Below are 23935 nucleotides of genomic sequence, written 5' to 3'. Positions count from 1 at the left end.
TGTGTGTGTGTGTGTGTGTGTGTGTGGAGCAGAGAGAAATGATACGTCAGAATTGTTTCTTATATCGAAACAAACGAATCATGAATCATTAAATGAATCCAGATGATGTCGAATCATAAAATGAACATCATGCAACGAATAAAATCTTGAACTTAAAAAAAGTAGCTCTTGGGTTGTACAAACTCAAACTGTATAAACACCGATAAACACCGATCTTTACCGATGTAAATGTTGTGCGCAATCAAAAAGTGTCATGATGTTAGATATGGCACATACAAAAGTATTGGCACCCGGTCAAGTAATTAGTGCGTTCGTATATAAATTACGACTCAAAATGACCAACGGTTATTTGTTTGTTTTGTTGTTTATGCTAAAGTGTGAAAAAAGTCTGAATAAAACTGACTTGGTCTCAACAGTCTGTAAAGTTTTTGCAACGTAAAATGCAAACGCACCGAGTGAGTTGCGGAGACTCGAGGCTACACGGGCTTGATGGGATATTTCCAGATCTTCGTTGCTTCTCAGATGCTTTTCTCCGCATCACAGATGTAACGAACGGTTATTTCAGGTACCGTAGCCTTTCTGTCACTGAGATGACAAGTTTTCTCTGTTTGATTTGAATATTTACATATAGCTCTTGACCTACAGCATGATTTTTGTGAGATCGGATGCTGCTCGGATAAAACCGTAAGCCCAAATGCAGGGATTGGGGTTTTATTAAAAATAACAAGCCCAACATACACACTAGGGATAAACAGGAGACAAGAGAACGAGGAGCATGTAATATATGGCTAATCAATGTGTGTTTGATGTGGACCATCGATGTGTGTTTTTTAAAACAACGATTAATCCCTCGTTTCCGTTATAATAAGCTCCACTCTTCTGCAAAGGCTTTCTACTAGATGTTAAAGCGTGGCTGTTGGGATTTGTGTTTATTTAGCTACAAGAGCTTTAGCTTTACAGAGTCAGGGCTCTGTGCAGGACACTCAGGTTCTTCTACTCCAACTTTAACACACCGTGTCTTTAATTGTATAGAACAACCACACATACGTACGATGCTAAGGTGTTTATATATTTTTTTTTGTTTATATATATTTTTTGCCATATACACGATAAAGTGAGGTAACAGAACACAAGAGGAATAAACAGGGGAGCAGCAGGAAGGAGCACATGGCACCGAATATAAACAAACCCTGCTGGAACGCCCCCTAGTGTTGTGGAGGGAAATTGTCCAAGCTATCCATGACACAAACAGGGATCAGTGCGCTTCTGCTAAAAGTCAGACACTGGAACTCCATCCATTCTAAAGTTTAGAGATTCCGCTGAAATTAGCTTTTTTTTTTTTTTTTTTTTTTTTTAATCACATTGTGGCTAATTAGCACTGTGCTCATGTGAGACCCACAGTGCTAAGAGAAGTGACCTTGGAGTTATTTTGAGAAGAACTCACCACATAGGAGCCAGAAACCTGAGACACAGTCATTTCAGCTTAGTGTTCCTACAAGAATAGAGCTCTTATTTCTTTCGTGTGTGTGTGTGTATATATAGATATATGCGTATGGATATGTTTGTGGATGTTTGTGTAGAGGTGTGTGTGGATATGTTTGTGTAGATATTTTTGTACAGTATGGATGTTTTTGTGTGAGTGATTGTGTTGAGGTGTGTATGTGTGTGGATATTTGTGTTGAGGTTTGTGTGTGTTTTTTATGTGTTAGTGTGTATTTATGTGTGGAGGTGTGTGTGTGTGCGCTTATGTGTTGAAGGGTGTGTGTGGATATTTGTATGTGCTTATGTGTTGGGGTGTGTGTGTGGATGTTTGTGTATGTCTGTGCTTGTGTGTTGGGGTTTGTGTGTGTGTGTGTATTTTTTGTGGAGGTGTGTGTGGATGTTTGTGTGTGCATTTTTGTGTTGAGGTGTGTGTGTGTATTTTTTGTGGAGGTGTGTGTGGATGTTTGTGTGTGTGGATGTGTGTGTGTGTGGATGTTTGTGTGTGTCTGTGCTTGTGTGTTGTGGTTTGTGTGTGTGTATTTTTGTGTGGGGATGTGTGTGTTTGTGTGTGCACGCTTATGTGTTGAGGTATGTGTGTGGATGTTTGTGTGTCCTTATGTGCTGGGGTTTGTGTGTGTTTTTGTGCGGAGGTGTGTGTGTTTGTGTGTGTGCTTATGTGTTGAGGTGTGTGGATGTTTGTGTGTGTGTGTGTGTGTGTGTGGATGTTTGTGTGTGTGTATTTTTGTGTTGAGGTGTGTGTGTATTTTTTGTGTTGGGGTGTGTGTGTGTGGATGTTTGTGTGTGTGCGTGGATGTTTGTGTGTGTATGTGTGTGGATGTTGAATGACTGTTTGTAGCTGATACTTAAACAGTAATTTATCATTTTTTGGAACGTCGACAAAACAAGTTAAGTGTAAATGATGTGTGATGAAGAAAAGTGCAGTAAAGTGTAATCGGTCAATTAAAGCAGTGTTGCCATAGTAACCGATCCCAAACAGTGCTTAATTCCCTATTTGGTGTTTTCTTTTCGGTTGAAGATGCCGGCTCGATAGAACAATAACGCAGTCACTTCTATTTTATCATGAGTTTGTTTTTTTAACAGTTACAGAGGAAGGGATTTTGTTTCATCTGCAGACCAAAGCATGTTTTTGTGGCTTGAATTGACTGGATTACTGAAAGAGGATGGAAGTTCAGTCACAACATTCACTCCTTCAAGAAATTTATTTTGTTTGTTTTTGGAGCCGATATTGGTTTCATGCACACCAGAGGAAAAAGCAAGCAAACACACACACACACACACACACACACACATACAACTCCCCCTTCCCAAATGCACCATGAATTCATGACCGAATCAATTCTAACATTTCACACAGTGAGAAATATCTTTGGCTTTGATCTTCGTTCTCTCCGGCTTCCTTGGCCAGTTATCTAGACTGTAGATGTTTCTGGAACCATCAACCTTCACAGACTGACCTTTAACCTGGGGTCAGCCTTGAGGACATTCCAGTGAAGAGGATTAGCCTCCGTTAATTGTCTTCGTCAGGTCCGTATAAACGAAGTGTGAGGAATAAGTGTGTCCTGTGGAGAACGTCCAATTAGATTCACTTGTTCCGAGTGGAGACAAAAATCTGTAGAGGACAGTTCTGAGAGAATCGTGTTTCCTGCCTGGGGTCAGCTTCTGGTTACTGTACGCTTTGAGGATGCTTGCTGGCACCTTCATCCACTGATGGATAGCTGAATAGAGAACGGATAACGACTCTGGCTGGTGAAGGAAGGTTCGCTGTAATGTCTGGATTTAAAAAAAAAAAACAATAAAAATAAATTAAAAATTACCATTGCCCAAAAAAACTGCGGCTTGGACAAATCTCAAATGGATGCTGGAGACTTTCTTGCACCTCTTACAAAATGTTTATCTTACAATAATTTTATGACATGCAATGAAATTTTTACAACTGTCTGTTTTATATAAATACCGTATTTTCCGGACTATAAGCCGCAACTTTTTTCCCACGCTTTGAACCTTGTGGCTTAAACAATGACGCGGCTAATATATAGATTTTTCCCGCTTTCAATTTTTTTTTTTTTCAAAAAAACACATTCTGTGACGTGCTCAGTTTTTTGGCGGCATGAAGCTTTCATTAGACCAATGAAATTGCCGAACGGGTTAAAGGCGGGGTCTCCAATGTTTGAGAATGCTTCAGAAAACTGAGTCGGGATGACAAACTAAAAATCAAAACAAACGTGTAGCCAATGAGAAGAAAGGGGCGTGTCTTGTCAATATGGGCGGAGAGAGTGTTCAGTGTGCATGTGTGACATTAGCAGAAAGCGGTTTTAACATTGACATGGAGGATAAAAACAAAGAAAGAAAGCGAAGAAAGACTTACGATAAGGTAAGGAGTAGGACGTGTTAATATAGGATCAGCTTTCCAGCGCTGGAGAGAACTGAAGGAGCGGGAAGTTGGCACATATTCACAGATTGGAGTTTCCCGAGTCAATAACTCCTGAGCTAAACGCTGTTACTACACAAATAACACCTCTTTTCTATCGTAGTAATGTAGAGACGCAGCTACAACCGCGTTTTGTGTAGTAACAGCGTTTAGCTCAGGAGTTATTGACTCGGGAAACTCCAATCTGTGAATATGCGGCCAACTTCCTGCTCCTTCTGTTCTAATGTACCTGTAGGCACCTGCGGCTTATAGACGTGTGGCTTATTTAAAATAATAATTTTTTTTAAAATTCAGTGGGTGAGGCTTATATTCAGGTGCACTCAATAGTCCGGAAATTACGGTAAATAAAATCAAATAGAATAGTGTCAAAAAGAGGGATTTAAAAAAAATGGAATTAGAATGCAATACGATGAAATAAAATTAAAATAGAATAAAAATTAGATAAAATAAAAGAAGATAAATTGGAAACGGTTGTGCAAAGTGAGATAAAGTGGCAGAAAATGCAGCATATAAAACATTATAGTTACTGATGAAATATATTCTGGGATAAATATATAATGACTATTAGGAATAAAATCCATAGGTGTAATTATGTCCAGTTTTTTTGTGCTGTGCAAAAGAGTGAGTTAAGGTTGTGGGGGTCCAGAAGAAGGCCAAGAAGTCGTCTAAGCCCGGAGAATGACTTGCAGGAAGAAGCTCCTACTCATTCAAACTGTTGTTGTAATCGTAAACACTGTCCTTTGCACATACCAGGACTCGTATTCATACTGAACATCCTTTCCATACGCTTAGTACTATTTGTATTTACTCTTCTACACCTGCATACGGTAAAAATTCAGAGTCGCCAACACAAGCAAAGGTTCTCGTTTGAGTTTGGTTCTTCTCAAGGTTTCGGGATCTAAATCTAGGCTACATTCCCATTTCTATAAAACTGCTTTGTTCCGCTGTCTACATCAACAATTAGTCCTGCTGATAATAATAATAATAATAATAATAATAATAATAATAATAATAATAATAATATTTAACAGAGTTAAAGCAAGATCAGGTCAGGTGGCCTTTGGCATCATCTTCACACGGTGAAGGAAACACGCCTCGGCTCGCCTCGGGTTTGGTCAGAGACATCCTGACTGATAAAGGTAGACGTGAACGTCGTAAAGTGTTAATAACTGTTAACTCACATATAACGTGAATGTAACAGAAGCCTGACTAAACTGATCGTAGACAATTTTAGATTTCAGTTTGAACCCGGGTACAAACGAACATACGAAAGTCAGACTGGACGTTAGCGTAGCCATGCGCAGGGGGGTATAACCGGGAGAATCGATGTAGCCGTGAGGTAAGAGCTGATAAAATCTACCCTCGTGTCTTCACACTGGGCAAAGCTTTATCAGAGCTGCTTTTATTTTATTATTTTTCCCTATCTCCCCTGTAGGCCTCCCTTTCTCTCAGCGAAGGTTATTTAATGCAACGCGGCACAGAGTCGAGCTCGGCTTGACCTTTTTTTTGCTTTTGTTAACGGGAAAGACATAAAAATTCCGGCCGGATGAATTTAACACCTTGCCAGCGGGGGCACCGGGTTGGCTTTAGTTCTTCGTGTCACTCAGCCAGGGTTTTTAAACGTGTTCTGTTCAAACACCTGCAAACTCAAAGGTCGAGGCTCTTCAGAAAAGGATTGCCGCAGTCGCTCTGATTGCCTAATATAAGAAACAGTGGGTCTTATTCCTTTTCATTTGATTTTCTCATTTATAACTCGCCTTCTAAACCATCTTCATTAAGTCACAATCGCATTGGAGAATTGTTCGCACTTTTAGATATCAAATTTTCAGGCGAACATGTTCTGTTCATGAGTGTTAGTTGCTTGATTTTATGCTATTCGTAAATGGTATGAGGTTTGTGCCAAATTCAGGAGCAAAGGAACGTATCGGATGTATGTTTAATGTGTTTTTCTTTTATTCAGCCTTTATTTATAAAACACATTCACGCTTTAATACATCAATACAAAATATCGTGTCTACCAGATACGAGTGGGATTATTTTAGCGATAAATGTGGCGATAAATATTTTGAACTAGTCATGTATAGGGAGGGTACTTTAGACGAGCGGTTACCTACAATGTCGGTGTTTCGGGTCACAGATCTGTCCTGCGTGGGCAGAGTTTGCGTGCTCTTGTCGTGCTTTGCGTCCTTCTTCTCCAGGTTCTCCTGTTTCCTCTCCCAGTCTGAAGACAAGCATTATGGGCTGATTGATTGACTCCTGGTTCCACCTGTCCAGTGTTGTAATGTAACGGAGTACAAATACTTCGTTACTGTACTTAAGTAGAAATGTCACGTATCTGTACTTTACTTCACTATTTAAATTTATGTCAACTTTCACTTTTACTCCACTACATTTCCGAGATAAAATGTATACTTTTACTCTGCTATATTTCCACTAAGCATCTTCGTTACTCGTTACTACAAAATAAAATCAGAAGAAATGTGTGTGACTGCAATAAGGGAGGTTTGGCGAATCACTGCTCCTAGATTGCATTACGCACGTCCGCACGCTCTACGGAGAAGCACAGGGACGCGCAGCGTGCACGCGCAGTCAGAGCTGGAGGCGTTTATCTATAACGTTAATCGACTGAAAGCCACAAAGACGGCAACCAAAAGCAGTGAAATGTCACTATTCTTATTACCAGAATTGTAGCACAAACAAAATATTAATACAAACAATCCATTCAATACTAAATAAAAATAACATTTATTGATTTGGTCTTTGTCTTGTGAATATTTTTTATTAATGACTGCAGTCATTGGACACACTGTTTGTAGAGAATGCACACGTACATGAACCGATCTGATTCAAGACTGGCATCATTACATCATGCATAAAATTTTGGTGTCCACTTTTGCCATTTTAAATAATACCATAACTTTTGGCTTACTATGTAGTCATATAATATATAATATAAAACTCTTCTTGTTTTAAATTTTCACTGAGGTCTAAAACCCCTAAAGATGAGACCCTAGAACCGCCCCTGATCTTATGCCTAGCGAAAATCACAGAAATTTTACTTTTTACTTTTACTTCAAATACTTAAGTACATTAAATATCAGTAAATGACTTTTGATACTTAAGTACAGTAAATATCAGATACTTTAAGACTTTTACTTGAGTAATATTCTAAAAGGTAACTTTCACTTCTACCAAAGTCTTTTTCTAGTACGATAATTGTACTTTTACTCAAGTATTGCTTTCTAGTACTTTATACAGTACAACACTGCACCTGACACTTTGTAGTATAAGGACAGAAGATGGATGGATGGATGGATGCATAGAAAAAGGGTATAGAGTCTTGATCACGTCTGTCTTGCTAAACAAGTATATAATAAGTACTAAGAATAAAGAAAGCATACACTATCTCTCCAAAGTACAGTTTTAGTAATGCTCTAAATAAATACACTCCATTTTCCCTCCTTTTTTTACACAACAACCCAAGAGCTTTGTTGCCCTGACGTTTGCTCCTTATAAGAGCGCTTTCCTGGCTTTTCCACCGCTACAGCACCTGACAGAAAGGTAATGGGAAATATAATTCTCTTCCGTTCTTTCTCTCGGACTCCCGTGTAGCTTTTCATTGCTCTTATTACTCTTAAACCTAGGTGCAGTGGCAGGGCTGTATTTCCTCCCTTTACTTCTGGGAAACATTTAGTCTTTGAAACAGAACTTTATCCAATGTCCTTTTATTGTTTATGATTAAACCTTTTCTCCTAATGCGGGATTGTCGTCTTTTATTTTTTTTTTTAACGTTATGTTAGTTGAATAGTGAATTACGCACGGTGGGTCGTAATGTTCTAACTAATCACAGTTGATTTATTTTCATTTTTTTATTTTATTTTTATTATTTTTTTAAATATATTCTATCAAATTAAAATTTAAAAAAGATAAATATAAACAGGGGGCATGGTGGCTTAGCGGTTAGCACGTTCGCCTCACACCTCCAGGGTTGGGGGTTCGATTCCCGCCTCCACCTTGTGTGTGTGGAGTTTGCATGTTCTCCTCGTGCCTCGGGGGTTTCCTCCGGGTACTCCGGTTCCCTCCCCCGGTCCAAAGACATGCATGTTAGGTTGATTGGCATCTCTGGAAAATTGTCCGTAGTGTGTGATTGCGTGAGTGAATGAGAGTGTGTGTGTGTGTGCTCTGCGATGGGTTGGCACTCCGTCCAAGGTGTATCCTGCCTTGATGCCCGATGATGCCTGAGATAGGCACAGGCTCCCCGTGACCCGAGGTAGTTCGGATAAGCGGTAGAAAATGAGTGAGTGAACGAATAAATATAAACAGTTCTATGCATCGGCAGGTAATTATATGTGATTATAAACCACCATCCCAGAAAAAAAATCCATTTAAGGCATTAAGGCCGCACCGTTTTAGAGTACTAAACAAATTCAGATAGTCGCTAGCGACAGAAGATCATTTCCTCAACCCGATTCCTCATCATCATGAAGAATTCATACAAATTCAACTAACAAGCAAATGGATTATTATTTCTATATGTTTTTTCACATTTTATCCATTTATCAAGAACTCTTTAGACACCTCTTAAACATTCTACAGACCTCTTCTTTTTTTTTTTGCCGCATCTATAACGCCCGATTGTTTCACTCCAAAAGAAAGAGAGAGTGTTTTACCCTTGAAGAATTAACGGTAGAAATAAAAGATAGAGTGAAAGTGAAAGGGAAAATAAAAGATAGTGAAGTTTATATATCATACACACCCGGCTTGGAGCGAAGCTGCTGGTTGTAAACGAGATCCGCAAGGTCGACACGCTGATAAAAACAGACGGAAGGCAGGAAACGGATGAAATGAACTTTAAAAAGAAGGATCTGAACCAGCAGACGCATCGAGGCATAGCCAGTGCATTCTACAAGCTACAGGACATTCGTGTGCATAAATGAACCCGTAACAGTATCAAGGCTTGGGATGTTGTTCATTCTGAGATGCTTTTCTGTTTCTTGGAGGTAAAGAGTTTTAGTGATGCGCTGCCTGTTTTGTGAGATCCAGCACACTTATAGAGTTTTCCCAGACCACCACACTTATAGAGTTTTCCCAGACCACCACACTTATAGAGTTTACATTGAAACTATACAGTATTTCATAGAATAATACAAATGACACATTTAGAGAAGACAGACAGACAGATACGTAGATATATTATGTTGGCAGGCAGACAAACAGACAGATAGTAATTGCAGGCAGACAGACAGACAGATATATCAGACATACACATATTGCAGGCAGACAGACAGATAGAAATGGCAAGCAAACAGACAGAAGGGCAGACAGACAGACATCTCAGCAGGCAGACAGAGAGATATTGCAGACATATATTCGAGGCAAACAGAAAGACAGAGAAATAATGCAGAAAGACAGATATTGCAAACAGACAGACAGATATTGCAGACAGATAGACAGATATTGCAGACAGATAGACAGATATTGCAGACAGACAGATATTGCAAGCAAACAGACAGAGACAGACAGATATTGCAGACAGAGAGACAGATATTGCAAACATACGGACAAATATTGCAGAGAGGCAGACAGACATACATATATTTGAGACAAACAGGCAGACAGATATTGCAGACAGACAGACAGACATACATATATTTGAGACAAACAGACAGACAGGCAGACAGATATTTCAGACAGACAAACAGATATTGAAGGCAAACAAACAGACATACAGACAGACAAGACAAACAGGCAGGCAGACAGACAGACAGACACTGGCTCTCTACTCAGGCCACAGTTTTCATCTAAGCTGCTGTGAGTGGAAGCAGACGTGTTCGAGCCAAGTGAAGCACGAAGGTGTGAGAATCTGGTACACAAACTGCTCTGAACCTTTGGAGAGTAGCGGTAATGAGGAGCAGCGTTACCTTTTAGCAGAGCAGCTTCAGTCAATGCCGCAGTGTTGTTCTGCATATTTCCAGCAATGTCTTCTGGGAAATTGAACAATTCCTCAGAAAAAAAAAGAGTCTGTGATTTGCTTTCATTGTTTTTCAAAAAAATCATCCATAGTAAAACAAGAAGTGTTTTCAGATCTTGTTATTATTCCCTCTTCTTATCTTTCTGCCCTTGGTTGTTGACTGTAATGCACTTAGTTTGTTAGATTGTCTAATGATGATGTGATGCTTAACGAACTGCAGCTGCTTATTGGAGGATTCGTTTATGGACTTCATCACATTAGAATGAAAAAAGCATCAGTTCTCTGCAGAACCATCTCTGCTTTAAATATGCTTACAGACAGACAGACAGACAGACAGATGGATATTGTTGGCAGGCAGGCAAACAGACAGACAGATATTTCAGGCAAACACGCAGACATTTATTGCAGGCAGACAAACTGATATTGAATGCAAACAGACAGACAAACCGAGAGACAGACAGACATTTATTGCAGGCAGACAGAGAGACAAACATTGTGGGCAGATAAACAGATGGATATTGCATACAGACTGATGTTGCAGGCAGGCAAACAGACAGAAAGACAGACAGATATAGCAGACAGACAGATTTTGGAGGCAGACAGACAGATAGACAGACTGATATTGCAGACAGACAGACAGACAGACAGACTGATATTGCAGACAGATAGACAGACAGACAGACAGACTGATATTGCAGACAGACTGATATTGCAGACAGACAGACTGATATTGCAGACAGACTGATATTGCAGACAGACAGACAGACAGCCAGACAGACAGACTGATATTGCAGACAGACTGATATTGCAGACAGCCAGACAGCCAGACAGACAGACTGATATTGCAGACAGCCAGACAGACAGACTGATATTGCAGACAGACAGATGTTGCAGGCAGGCAAACAGACAGAAAGACAGACAGATATAGCAGACAGCCAGATTTTGGAGGCAGACAGACAGACAGACAGACAGACAGACAGACTGATATTGCAGACAGACAGACAGACAGGTAGATAGATAGATTAGGATAAATAGATAGGTATTATAGACAGACAGACATGCAGACATTGTGATCTAGACAGACTTTATATACCAACTTTATTGTTGTTTTTGTTTCACAAATATATAAATTTAAAGTTTAGGCAAATATCGATTTAACAGAAATAAAACCCTTCCATGTCTGTTAAGTATTTACAGGAGTGCAGAACAGTCAAGTAAATGCCTTCACCAAAGCAACAGCATGTCATTATTTTAAAAAAAAGTCCCCAGTCTGCATTACAGCTTGCAGAAACAATCACAGTGTGTAGAGACAGCAGCGTGAAAAACAGCGCCATGAATAAGCTGACAATAAGAAGCACATCTTCACAAAAAGAGTCTTTTTTCCTTCTGCTCAGATCATCGTGTCTTCCCTCTACATTTCCCGAGTAAACAGAGCTGTGCGACGTTTCTGTGCTCGGTAGGATGTGATGTCTCAAGCTTGGGTTTGCACAAGTATGCTCGGTTCGTCCCTCTCTGCGACTGGAGAAGCTCAGACATTTTGCTGCAGAGGAACAATCGCAAACTCAAGCTCTTGTCATAGTAACATTATACAGTTAACTGCATCAATTTAGCGTTAGTACGAATGAACACATTCTGTCCAATCAGATTTCAGAATTCAACAATGGTGTTTAATCTGATGATGATAACAGTGATCATAACCCAGACTGAATATTTACATCACAAAGGACGGTGATGAGGGCAATATTTGAGCAATCAGCTAGTTAAAATTGAAAATTAGATAAAAACAGGTTCGATCGATGCGGAGCTCTTGACTGTAATTAAGAAGGTTTGTTTACAAATCAGCAAGTGCAAGCCTACAGCCTACAAATATAACAAAGCGTCCTTGTGTCTTTAATGGTCTGCTAATAGCTTTTGTTAGGAATTTATTCCTCTTGTGGGTCACAATAAAAAAGAATTGAAAGAATGTCAGAGCAAAATATTTTTAAATGAGCTTTACAATAATAATAATAATAATAATAATAATAATAATAATAATAAACTTTTTTTTTCTGTAGCGCCTTTAAAAGTAGCATCTCAAAGCGCTTCACAGAAGAAAAAGAAAACATACAATTATACTAATAATACGTTAAAATAAGTAAGATATAAAAACACACCAAATAAGAACATACTATCAAAACAAGTAAGTTTAAAAAAAATCAATTTCAAGTAAAAGGTACCCTAAAGAAATAAGCTTTAAGGGAGGATTTAAAGACACTAAAGGATTCTGCTTGCCTAATCCAAACAGGAAATAATTCCAGAGTCTTGGAGCTACAGAAGAAAATGTCCCCATAGAGCACCCATAGATTTTAAACGGGTATGTGGGACGATTAAAAGGCCAGTTTCCGAAGAAAATCTTAGCAGCACCCTCCATCTATCCATCTATCCATCCATCCACCAAACATAACCAACTACCCATTCCTACTTTCTTTTACCGATCTCAGTCATTCATCTAATTCTTTCATCAATCCATCCAAAAAAACCAACCAATTATCGACCCATCCATCCATTCATCCATCAATCATGGCCTAATGGTTAGAGAGTCTGACTCCTAACCCTAAGGTTGTGGGTTTGAGTCTCGGGCTGGCCACGACTGAGGTGCCCTTGAGCAAGGCACCGAACCCCCCAACTGCTCCCCGGGCGTCGCAGCGTAAATGGCTGCCCACTGCTCCGGGTGTGTGTTCACGGTGTGTGTGTGTGTTCACTGCTGTGTGTGTGCACTTCAGATGGGTTAAACGCAGAGAACAAATTCTGAGTATGGGTCACCGTACTTAGCCATATGTCACGTCACTGGATGCATCCATCCACCTATCCAAGTCTCTCCATCCAAACAACCAAAAAACCAACAAACGAACCAATCATCCGTCCATCCATCCACCTATCCTACTCTCTCCATCCAACCATCCATCCATGCATCCATACACCTATCTTACTCTCTCCATCTAACCAGCAAACCATCCATCCATCCATCCTATTCTATCCACGCATTCATTCATTCATTCATTCATTCATTCATTCATTCATTCATTCATTCTATAAAAACAGTAAACATTGGTATCAGCATCACAAACCCCATCATTGATAATTCTAATGTAACAGCACAAGTGTAAAGATCTTGCACAAGCACACGCGTGGGTCCTTCTGCAAGACCTTTAATTATGCTTTCCGTTTCTTTTGTGTACTGCTCCTTATTCATGAAAGCGACGCTAGGATATTTAGAGGTAACTGTATAGGATATGGAGTCTATCAGTGTGCGTTTCATTATCGAACGGCTGAATTTTCCTGTCGGGGTCGATAGCTTGTTCAGTAAGACGAATGACATGGCAACCAGATGCGCTCTGCAGTGAATGTTTTACAAAAATAGGCACCGTTAAACAGTAGCCATTACTCTTAAAGGGCAATTAAAAACAGCATTACCACCTAACATCTGTAGCTGACAGCCTGAGCTGTAAGCTTTCAGTTTGTGTGTGTGTGTGTGTGTGTGTGTGTGTGTGTGTGTTTGCATGCCTGTGTGACAAAACCCAAAAATCTAGGCCAATTAACAAACCTAAGTGGAAATACAAGCAATTATAGAACCTCTCTATTGTAGCTCCTTTGGGAAAACACTCAGCTCTTTTCTGAACACTTTAACTTTTTTTTTTAGTAAGTGTTGACCTTGGAAACACTTGGCTCACCTTTGACCCCCCCTTCAGCTAAACAGTGTGATTCCCAAGCCCTGGCAGTCGCACTAATTAAAGAGACCCTCAGGTTTTAAGTCAGCGTGAAACATGGCAGCATTGAGCAAGTCTCGCTGCATAAATAAGTGTTTATTGCAAAAGAGAACAGTTTGAAATTAGTTTAATAAACCCAGAGCAAGCCAGAAGCTGCTCGGGCTGCACATAAAGCTGCCATGAATAATGAGAAGGAACAGAATAGTCTAGCCTGCAAAGTTATTGAATAGCAGAAAAGGAATTAAGATGAAGGTAATGGCGAAAAGCAGAGAAGCTATTCCTGTTGAAAAGTGCTGGAGGAAAGAAATGAAGTAAAACGATCTTAAACTGGGTTTCTAGCCACTAAACAGGATGGGGAAAAAAAGTAGAAATGAAGTTCCAAGTGGCGCTAAACTAAAGCACGAAATTACTAGCGAATCTGAGCTCCATAGGATGAATGGGATATTTAACGTTTCAGAAAGCTGAGGATAAATCTCTGAAAAGAAAAAAAATAAGAACAGGAACTTGAAAGTAAAGCGAAGTGTTTTGAAAAACAGCCTTTCTGTCACTTTCACTCGGTGGTCAGATTTAGAAAAAGAAACTTAAATGCTAAGTTAAGGCCAATGATGCAAAGTGGGAACTCATTGTAAAAAAAAAAATCCAATTATAAAAAAAGAAATATTTTAGGCAAATTGCTTTTTTGGATGTTGAATTCCCCCGGAAAAAAAGTGACATCATTTCTTTATGGATTCACACAAAATTGAATCAAACCCCTGACAGTAGCTGAGCGAGATATAAAGAACATGAAATTAACCAAATCTATAGAACAGTGAAAAGATCGACGAAAGCCTTTTACTGTACGTTCACTCTTATGGAAGCTCTGATGGGTTTGACTAATGAAGGTGAGAAGGTTAGGGATTCAGTGCATCGTTCAAGAATGCCCAGCATTGGGATTTGATCTTATAACCTTCATAAATACCAAATGATTTAAAAAATAAATAAATAAATAAATTGTACAAAAACAAAATCCGTTTACTTTAAAAAAAAAATTTTTAACACAGACATAGATTATTAGACATTTATTAAGGTTTTAATTACCAGACACGTCAAACTAAGCACGAACGTTTTATCCTGGAACCTGGAATTTGTTAAACCTTCGTAGCGACGGAAGCGGATGATTTTTTGATTACTTTTGCTAAAAAAAAAATTTGTCTTTACTCAAACCTGACAGCTTTAGTCTCTATATCTTCCCAGATTAAAGCAGACGGTCATTAAAACTGCAATCCTGATGAACTATGACACCTTTAGGTCGCTCCATATTAACATTCCACTGATACCCAACCATCGATCGAGGAGCTGTTACGTCTTGAATCGATAACAGTCTCAGCTGCATAATAAATCTAATTAAGAAATAAATAAAAAAAGATCAGCATGGCTATTTAGTTAACGCATCACCTGAAGGCATCATTTTAATACATTACGGATCCGGAGCACATTAGAGGCAAGCACTGAGGGGAGAAAGTGACTACATGATAAAACTGAACTGACTGTGTTTCCCAGGCAGCTCATATACAAACCACATCATAAGGTGATGAAGGAGACCAGTCATTTTTATGCATGTGCATGTAAACGCACTGGTGTTTTTTTTTTTTTTTTTTTACATTTCAGGCCAAGAATTGCTCGGATATCATTTCAAACTTTTTTCTTTCATTAAGACGTTCTTATGGACGAACTTTTTTTTGGGCGAAATTGTGCGTGGTTAAATTACCGCTTGACGGACACCAGCTTTCTTGCTGCGAATCATCTGTATCTTCTGAGCTTGGTGTCAGATGACACTATATACAGTATAGACCTCATTTTCAGACTCTTAAATGAAGTAATATGAGACGGAGCGATTATTATCGCACGCTATTTGTTTTCGTAGACTTTCACACTTCACACTTCTTTCTTTTTGGTCTTCGCGTACAAATTTGTTTGACTCAATATAAGAGGAATAAAAAGTTTCGGATTTTCCTAACACTGCTTCAGCAAGGTGTTTTCTTCCTTTTATACCGCAGCAAAATTGAATCCATTTCTAGTTACCACTGATTTCCTGTTGTCACTTACACTACAGCAGCTATAAGCCTCTATAAGTCATTCTCTCACCACTGTGTCTTGTTTGTCTTCTCATGATGTTAACCATTAAAAAAGCAATCAAAAGCTCACAATAATGAACTTTTTTTTTTTTTTTTTTTTTTTTTTTTTTTTAATGTTTGCGTATTTTTTATACTGTATAAGATCCCTGAGAATGAGCTGCTAATTTAAAATAAGTGCACTGATTTTTTTTTTCCTTTGTTGCGTACCTCAAAATTCAAGAATTCATGCTGTTGTAAAAAAAAAAAAAAAAAAAAAAGAAAAAACATTTTAAAGGCACAGCAGGAACTTTCCAGAAAAAAAAAAAAATAATTGAACCATAGCTTGATGGAGGTAATGCATGAATTCAGATAACATAATTGTATAAATTTATGTTATGTTTTACGGTTCAATTTATTTATTTATTTTTCCCTGGAAAGTTCCTGCTGTGCCTTTAATTTTTTTATTTTTTTTTTGTATAACAATGAATTCTTGAATTTTTTTTTTTTAATTTATGTTTTTTAAAAAAACAACTATAACTATATAGTTTTTTTTTTTATAAACTATAAATGTGTAACTATAAATTCAGTGATGCTCCTGGTCCTGTTTTTACTTTATTCCGCAAACATATTTTTCCTGTTTTAAGGAACTTATCTTGCTGAATCTGAATTCACAAAGTATTTCATCAAAAAGTTCTTCTGCATTGTAAGACCTGCCCACTGTCTCAGTCTTTCCAGATCAGGACGCTGTCTAGAGTCATGAATAATTCACACTTAGACCGGATCAAAAGCACGCCCTGCTTCGGTTTGCGCTCTTGTGTGTATAGAAATCTGTGTGCGCTTGTGAATTAGAGCATTTGTATGAAATAGTTGTTTTAGTCAGAAAAGTGGGTGGAAAAAATCTGAAGAACAACAGAAGAATAGATGTAATTTTAGTCTGAATATATTTCAGGTTAAATGAAGCGAGTTAATGTGTTAGTGGTTAGCACGTTCGCCTCACACCTCCAGGGTTGGGGGTTCGATTCTCGCCTCCACCTTGTGTGTGTGGAGTTTGCATGTTCTCCCCGTGCCTCGGGGGTTTCCTCCGGGTACTCCGGTTTCCTCCCCTGGTCCAAAGACATGCATGGTAGGTTGATTGGCATCTCTGGAAAATTGTCCGTAGTGTGTGATTGCATGAGTGAATGAGGGTCTGTGTGTGTGTGCCCTGCGATGGGTTGGCACTCCGTCCAGGGTGTATCCTGCCTTGATGCCCGATGACGCCTGAGATAGGCACAGGCTCCCCGTGACCCGAGGTAGTTCGGATAAGCGGTAGAAAATGAGTGAGAGTGAGAGTGAAGCCAGTTAGATGTGATTAAGACTTTTTTTGCTTTACTGAAGGTTTATCACTTCAATGAGACCACTGCTGTGTGAAGCGTTCCTCCGTCTAAGGATTATAAGATGGCTTTAATAGACATGAGCTGTCTACGTTTTAACAATCGTCTTTTAACAATCGACGTCGTCTCAATGCAGCTGTAGAGAACATAAGAAATATAGAGCAAAAAGTTCAAGATTAATATTAGGCTTATTTAAATATTATGGCAGTGGTGGCTCAAGCGGTTAAGGCTCTGGGTTGTTGATTGGAGGATTGGGATTCAAGCCCCAGCACTGCAAAGCTGTCACTGTTGGGCCCTTGAGCAAGGCCCTTAACTCCCAAGCTTCAAAGTTGGGATATGTGAAGAAAGAATTTCACTGTAATGTGACAAAATAAAGGCTTCTATGTATTCTTTATGAACAAGCCTGAGGTGGAAATCTCTGAGGAGCCTTAACATGCCTGAGGAAAAACTCCCTTAGATGGAAGAGGAAGAAACCTCAAAAGGAACCAGACTCAAAAGTGAACCTCATCCTCATTTGGGTGACACACAAGGGTGTGATTATAAACTGTTATAAACACCGGAGAGTGTTGTTATGAATAATGTCCTTTCTACAGTCATATCCAGTCTGATAATTGTGTAGTGATCAGGAGGTCGTTGTCCACAAAGACCACATGGAGTCGGCATCTTTTCTATGAAGGTCTGAGATCTTCATGAAGCGGAACACAACTGGAGCTGCTACAATCTCTAGATGCAGTTTTAGTTTTGACTCCAGATATGATGTCAGAGTTTGAAATTACTGATCAACTCACACACAGACACACACACACACACACACACACACACACACACACACACACACCAAAAATAGTCTTTTAGCTATTTTTCTTCTGGAGAAAATACACTCTTCAGAATACTCTCACGGCTTATTAAACACTCAACGACTCCTTTCACAGCTCGCTCAGGTCACGTGATGGGTTTAAACCCAGAAAATCCATCTCTCTCTCTCTCTCTCTCTCTCTCTCATTCCTTCAGGCTATTTATTTATTTATTTATTTATTTATTTATTTTTCACTTAGTTTAATTTCATTTAGTTTTTCTCCAGATCCATCTTCTGTGATTGATGGTTCAGTTGATGTGTGTGTGTGTGTGTGTGTGTGTATGTGTATGTGGTGTACACTTCACTATAATACCTGTATATCATTCACACCACACATCAGGGTTTTGTCCACCGTCTGTGACTCGTTTATGACTCGAATAAAAAAAAAGAAACAATTCCTGCTCGTCTTTTCCGTTATCGCTCGATTTAACTCCCGCCTTGCATTTTAGATTTGTTCCGGTTGTGTGTGATGAGCAAGTGAGATCTCAGCCCAGGCTTGAGTAACTGCTCCCTGCTCGCGTGCTCCTTTCCACCTACATATGTTTTTTTTTTTTAATTAGACACCTGCTCTGGAGAGCAAGGACATGGATACACATGTTTTATCTCTGGTGAATACGCACGCATTTGTACACACACACACACACACACATACACACACACTCCTCCTCCATCTCATTCTCTTCACACATTATCACTGTGTCTGGATTGTCTCACTTTCTCCGCCACTCTTATCTGTTGTGTTATTGCTTGTTCTGGTTGTGGTGTTGTCTTTCTAGGTGTGTGTGTGTGTATGTGTGTGTTAGCCTGAATATATGCCTCCAGCTGAATATATAATCCCTCCCAACGTGTCGAGCTTAATGACGAGTCTGATTACTGACATTAATTAATTAAAGCCTACTTTATTTTAAACACTTAATTAAAAAAAAACAGGAACGAGAAAGATTTCAGCTACACGATTTCTACAATCTCACAAACACGGCATCCGGGAGCAGGAACCCGCCAGTCGTTATCCTTCCAGCCGAAGTGTTCTTTCATGAGCCGGTTCACATATAAGAAGGTGATTCATCTGGGGGAGAGGAAAAAAGATAATGTAAAAGCGAAGAGAAAATAGATTGCTTCTTTTATAGAGGTTTTTTTTTTTTTTTTTTTGCATACAAACGTGTAAAGGAATTTCATTCTCCGGGGAAATTAAGAGCTGAATTTTAAACACAAGCGAATATTTGTATCAATCAAGTTCTAAAGAAATGAAGTGAAATTATGACATCACAATATTGTTTTACTCCGTCAAATGCATACAAGCTGCTTTTTCTACCTCCAAACAGCTATCGTTATTTCAGTTTAAGGTGTAATGTGTGTGTATTTGTATATTAGGTGGTGTGTGTGTGTGTGTATTAGGCAGTGTTGTGCTAGTTACTAAGAAATAGTAACTAGTTACAGTTACTAGTTACTTCATTCGAAAAGTAACTCAATTACTTTGTTGATTACTTTCACCAAAAAGTAACGCGTTACTGTTAAAAGTAACTTCTTAGTTACTTTTTTTTAAAGAAATAATGAGCATATTTCCACTTTGAGAAACTCGTCTTGCTCTCGCCTTGACTCGCCTTGACTCTTTCAGCTGCGTCCGAAACCGCTTACTTCCATCCTATAATTAGGCGAAGTAGTGCTTAGGCGACGGTTTTGGACGCAGCGTAGTATACCATCTATCAAGCTGATGCCTCGCGTCTCTACTTCTAATGACTTTTTATGGCGGATGGCAAACCAATTTTTGGTGCATTCACCGCCACCAAATGGACTGGAGCGTGAAGCACTAGTAAGCAGATGACGCCTCACGTCTCAATCATCCTCGCGTCTTATATATTCGTGTTCATCAATTTATTAAGGTTCCAAGCAGGGGCGGTTTTAGGATTTCATCTTTAGGGGGTTTTAGCCCTCAGTGAGAATTTAAAACAAGAAGAGTTTTACATTATATATTATATGACAACTCTGGTAATAAGAATAGTGAAATTTCACTGCTTTTGGTTACCGTCTTTGCGGCGATTAACATTATAGATAAACGTATCCATCTCGCGCGTAAAAGCAAAGTAAAAAAATCGCTCTTGGATCAAACTGATAAATATTTTTCTTTCCCATCCACGACATGTCCTGCATTTTAACGTAATTTTTATTGTTTATTTATGAAAGTAAAAATTATACTTAGAGTTTATACTTATAAGGGTGGCTGAGATGACAGACGGGGGGCTGGAGCCACCCTAAAAAAGGTCTAGAACCGCCCCTGGTTCCAAGGCACTCAAATTGTACAGAGAAAAATTAGGGGGGTGTTGTGGAGGGGGTGTATATTTCAAACCTTGTCACCTTTTTCACCTCTTGTGAGTTTGCAGGTATGGCACATACTCAAATAAACGGAAACACGCCCACAGTGCGGCGTCTTCGTGTTTACAGGTTGGCATCCACCAATCCTACAATGCGTCGCTGCTGTAAACAGGTTAGGCTGCAGGCTACACTTCAGTCTAAATGAATTCATTTCTAAAAGTAAGGGACAAACACACCATATGGTAACGGTACCGGAGTTACTTTATTTAAAAAGTAGCGAGTATTAGAGTATTAGTTACTGTCAAAAGTAACTGCGTTACAGTAACGCGTTATTGCCCAACACTGGTATTGTGACGGTAAATTTACTTCGATTTATTTATATAGCTCTTTTCACAATTCACATTGTCTCAATACACGTGCCTGAGGTGACGATGGTGAGGAAAAACTCCCTGAGATGATATGAGGAAGAAACCTTGAGAGGAACCAGACTCAGAAGAACCTCATCCTCATTTAGGTGACACTGAACAGGAAATAATGTCAACGTAAATAACGTTGTTTCTTCAACAGTTTGTAGTCAAGTGGGATTAAGGAACCAAGAGCTCCGGAAGAACTAACAGGTCAGAGTCATATCTGAGTTCACCACAGATCCATCACTAATTCTCACTCCTTCCTGCTGAAGTCTTCAAATGATCACTGATGAAGACCCGAGCACAAAGCCGACCGATCCAGATCAATCCTGAGCCACGGTTCGTCCATGCAGATCGATCTCCAGCGAAGTGCACACCAGGCAACGAGACTCCAACCAGGCGATGTTGTGTTGTGTGAGATGTGTGCTGAATGGATCATGTTGTAACCAGAGAACGAAGCCTTCGGTGATCAGCATCTTAATGACTTTCCTGGTTTTTAACCCTTTTTACCACTACACTGGAAATTTCAAATTTTATTTGTCACATACACACGCATACAGAGTACGTCATGCAGTGAAATGCTTTTTGCATCTGTCCGGTATTCAAACATAAGGAATGCAATTTGGGATAAAAAAATATAACCAAAAGGACGTAGATAAATAAAAAAGTATAAACTATATAAAAAGAAACTATATAAAATATGAAAATATAAGTGAAAAATAATGTATATCGTCGCTGTCGGGCGGAAACCTCGTATGTCCCAATTTGGTCAATTTCATATTTTTTCACATATCGATGCTATTGGTCAGTCCCCACGTGGGTCTGTTATTTTTACAAGTTATTAACCAATCTAAAGTCTTGAAAATAGCTTGAGCGCAAATCTCATAACTCCATTGGACACTTCAACTGTCCACCTCTTCCTCACTCCGCGGGAGAGCTTCGCGGCATATTTCTCGCAAACGAATCAACACGTCTTCTGAGGTAAATGTCTTCAAAACACTGGGCTCAAAGAAAAAAAAATCTTGACCCTCGCTAGTTCTGGTGCTCGTCTGAGGACAGGAATTTAGTGAAAGACAATCCACTGCAACGCGGACTAAACCCTGTGCACTGCGTTTTTTTAATTTCCTGAAAAATAACGGTTTTGGAGATACAAGAATTCCGCCTGACAGCGACGATATACATAAATATACATAAATGCGTGTGGTGTTAATTATTGTCCTTAAGGTGTCCATGTGCAGTATGGTGTGTATTAAGTGTATAAAGTGGTACTGTACTGTGCAAGTCCAGAGTTAAAGTCACTGTCCAGAGTTAAAGTGGCAGTGCAAAAAAGGTGTGCAGAAAAACAGTGAAGGGGAGAGGTCCAGTACTAGATCCAGGTCCTGGGTGGTTCCTGGTTTAAACTCTGAATGGCCTGTGGGAAGAAGCTTCTTTTCATTCTCTCTGTGTTTGCTTCCAAGGAGCGGAAGCGTTTCCCTGAACGCAACAAAGAAAAGAGACCATTACAATCTTCCTGGCCCTGGTCCGGCACCACGTGTTGTAGATGTCCTGCAGGTCAGGAAGCTCAGTGTGGATGGTACGTTCAGCTGATCGCACCACCCTCTGGAGGGCTCGCCTGTCCTGAATGGTGCTGTTTCCAAACCAGGAAGTGATGCTACCTGTCAGGATGCTCTCAATGGTGCAGGTGTAGAAAGTCTTTAGCACCTGAGAGGGTAGTTTGAAGTCTCTTAAGCGTCTCATGTGGTACAGACGCTGCCGAGCCTTCTTCACCAGGGTGTTGATGTGACAGGACCAAGACAGTCCTGTGTGATGTGGACACCCAGGTATCGGAAACTGTCCACTCTCTCCACTGGGGTCCCGTTGATGTTTAGCGGTTGGTATGACCGCTCCTGCTTTGTGCTGCAGTCCACTATCAACTCCTTAGTCTTGCTGACGTTCAGGAGAAGATTGTTCTCCTGGCACCATCCTCCTGTAGGTAGGCCGTCTCGTCGTCGTTGGAGATCAGGTCCACCACAACAGTGTCGTCGGCAAACTTGATGATGGTGGTGGAGTTGGAAGTGGCCACACAATCATATGTGTACAGTGGGTGTAGCAGGGGGCTCAGAACACAACCCTGGGGAGCTCCAGTGCTGAGGGGGAGGGTGGATGAGGTGTGTTTGCCCACTCGTACGGCTTGTGGTCTGTCTGTCAGGAAGTTGGAGATCCATTGAGTCCCAGGACCTCCAACTTAGAGGTGAGCGTGGAGGAAATTACGGTGTTAAACGCTGACCTGTAGTCCACAAACAGCATTTTTGCATAATTCCCTTTTCTGCAGTCCAGGTGGCTCATCGTAGTGTGGAGAAGATGAGCGATGGCATCCTCAGTAGAGCGGTTCTGGCAGTACGCGAACTGTTGTGGCATTTTCAATCAGTGTGTAAATGATTCTATCGTCGTAAGTCAGTTGGCTTTCGGTGTGAGACGTGTGTTTTTTCCGGTTTGTTTATGACCTTACACTGAATTTTAGTGGTTGAAGATATGAATAAGCACTTGGAGCATCTCAGAGAGCAGAAATATCAATAGGTTTGATATCACCACTTTTTGTATCTTTTGGGGGGCTTTTCTATAAACATATTGGTTCCTGTTAGTCAGCTAGATTAAAACAGAAAAGCTCTGAAGTGTCTGAGAGCCATTAACCAACACTGTGACATGACAAATACATTCAATACTGAACACAGATACATTCAGCACACCTTTTTTTAATTTTTTTTCAATCACTGTATGAATAAATGCCAGGAAGTGCAGGTGTAGTGGATCATTAGCATGGGTTCACTTTGTTCAGATCACTTACTGGAGAAGGTCACGTTTTAAAAATCCAAAAAATAAATAAATAATAATAATTCCCTTCAGACGATCAGTGTTTTTACAAGAGATAATCTAGCATGGTCTTCATGATGTGTCGTGTGTGTGTGTTGCAGACTTGGATAAGCCCATGCTCACCGTACACCAGACTATTAGTGATGTAAGAGGGAACTACTACCAGGAGAAGACGGTGTTCCTGCGCTGCACCGTCAACTCCAACCCTCCGGCTCGCTTCATCTGGAAACGAGGCAACGTTCCCATCGAACAAAGCAAAGACAACGGCGTGGACATCTACGAACCTTTATACACGCAGGTACACCACATTCCATTCCCGTTTTGCTTTCCAGACAAATTCCAACGTTCCAGGGATTGGCTCCGGATCCACCATGACCCTGATGATGGTTAATAAATCTATC

General features: G+C 39.8%; 1 protein-coding gene across 1 annotated transcript in view; it reads left to right on the top strand.

Annotated features, from left to right (window-relative positions):
• LOC132846967 (MAM domain-containing glycosylphosphatidylinositol anchor protein 1) overlaps positions 1 to 23935 on the top strand; it is a 187379-nt gene that overhangs the window by 81762 nt on the left and 81682 nt on the right. Inside the window, exon 5 of the mRNA XM_060871801.1 lies at positions 23636 to 23832. Within this exon, the coding sequence (XP_060727784.1) occupies positions 23636 to 23832 (197 nt within the window). The remainder of the gene's footprint in view (positions 1 to 23635; positions 23833 to 23935) is intronic.

The sequence above is a fragment of the Tachysurus vachellii genome, chromosome 6 (assembly GCF_030014155.1).
Source record: "Tachysurus vachellii isolate PV-2020 chromosome 6, HZAU_Pvac_v1, whole genome shotgun sequence".
In the NCBI taxonomy this organism is placed as follows: domain Eukaryota; kingdom Metazoa; phylum Chordata; class Actinopteri; order Siluriformes; family Bagridae; genus Tachysurus; species Tachysurus vachellii.
Note: the sequence above shows the minus strand (reverse complement) of the source record. Positions and strands in the feature narration are given on the sequence as shown.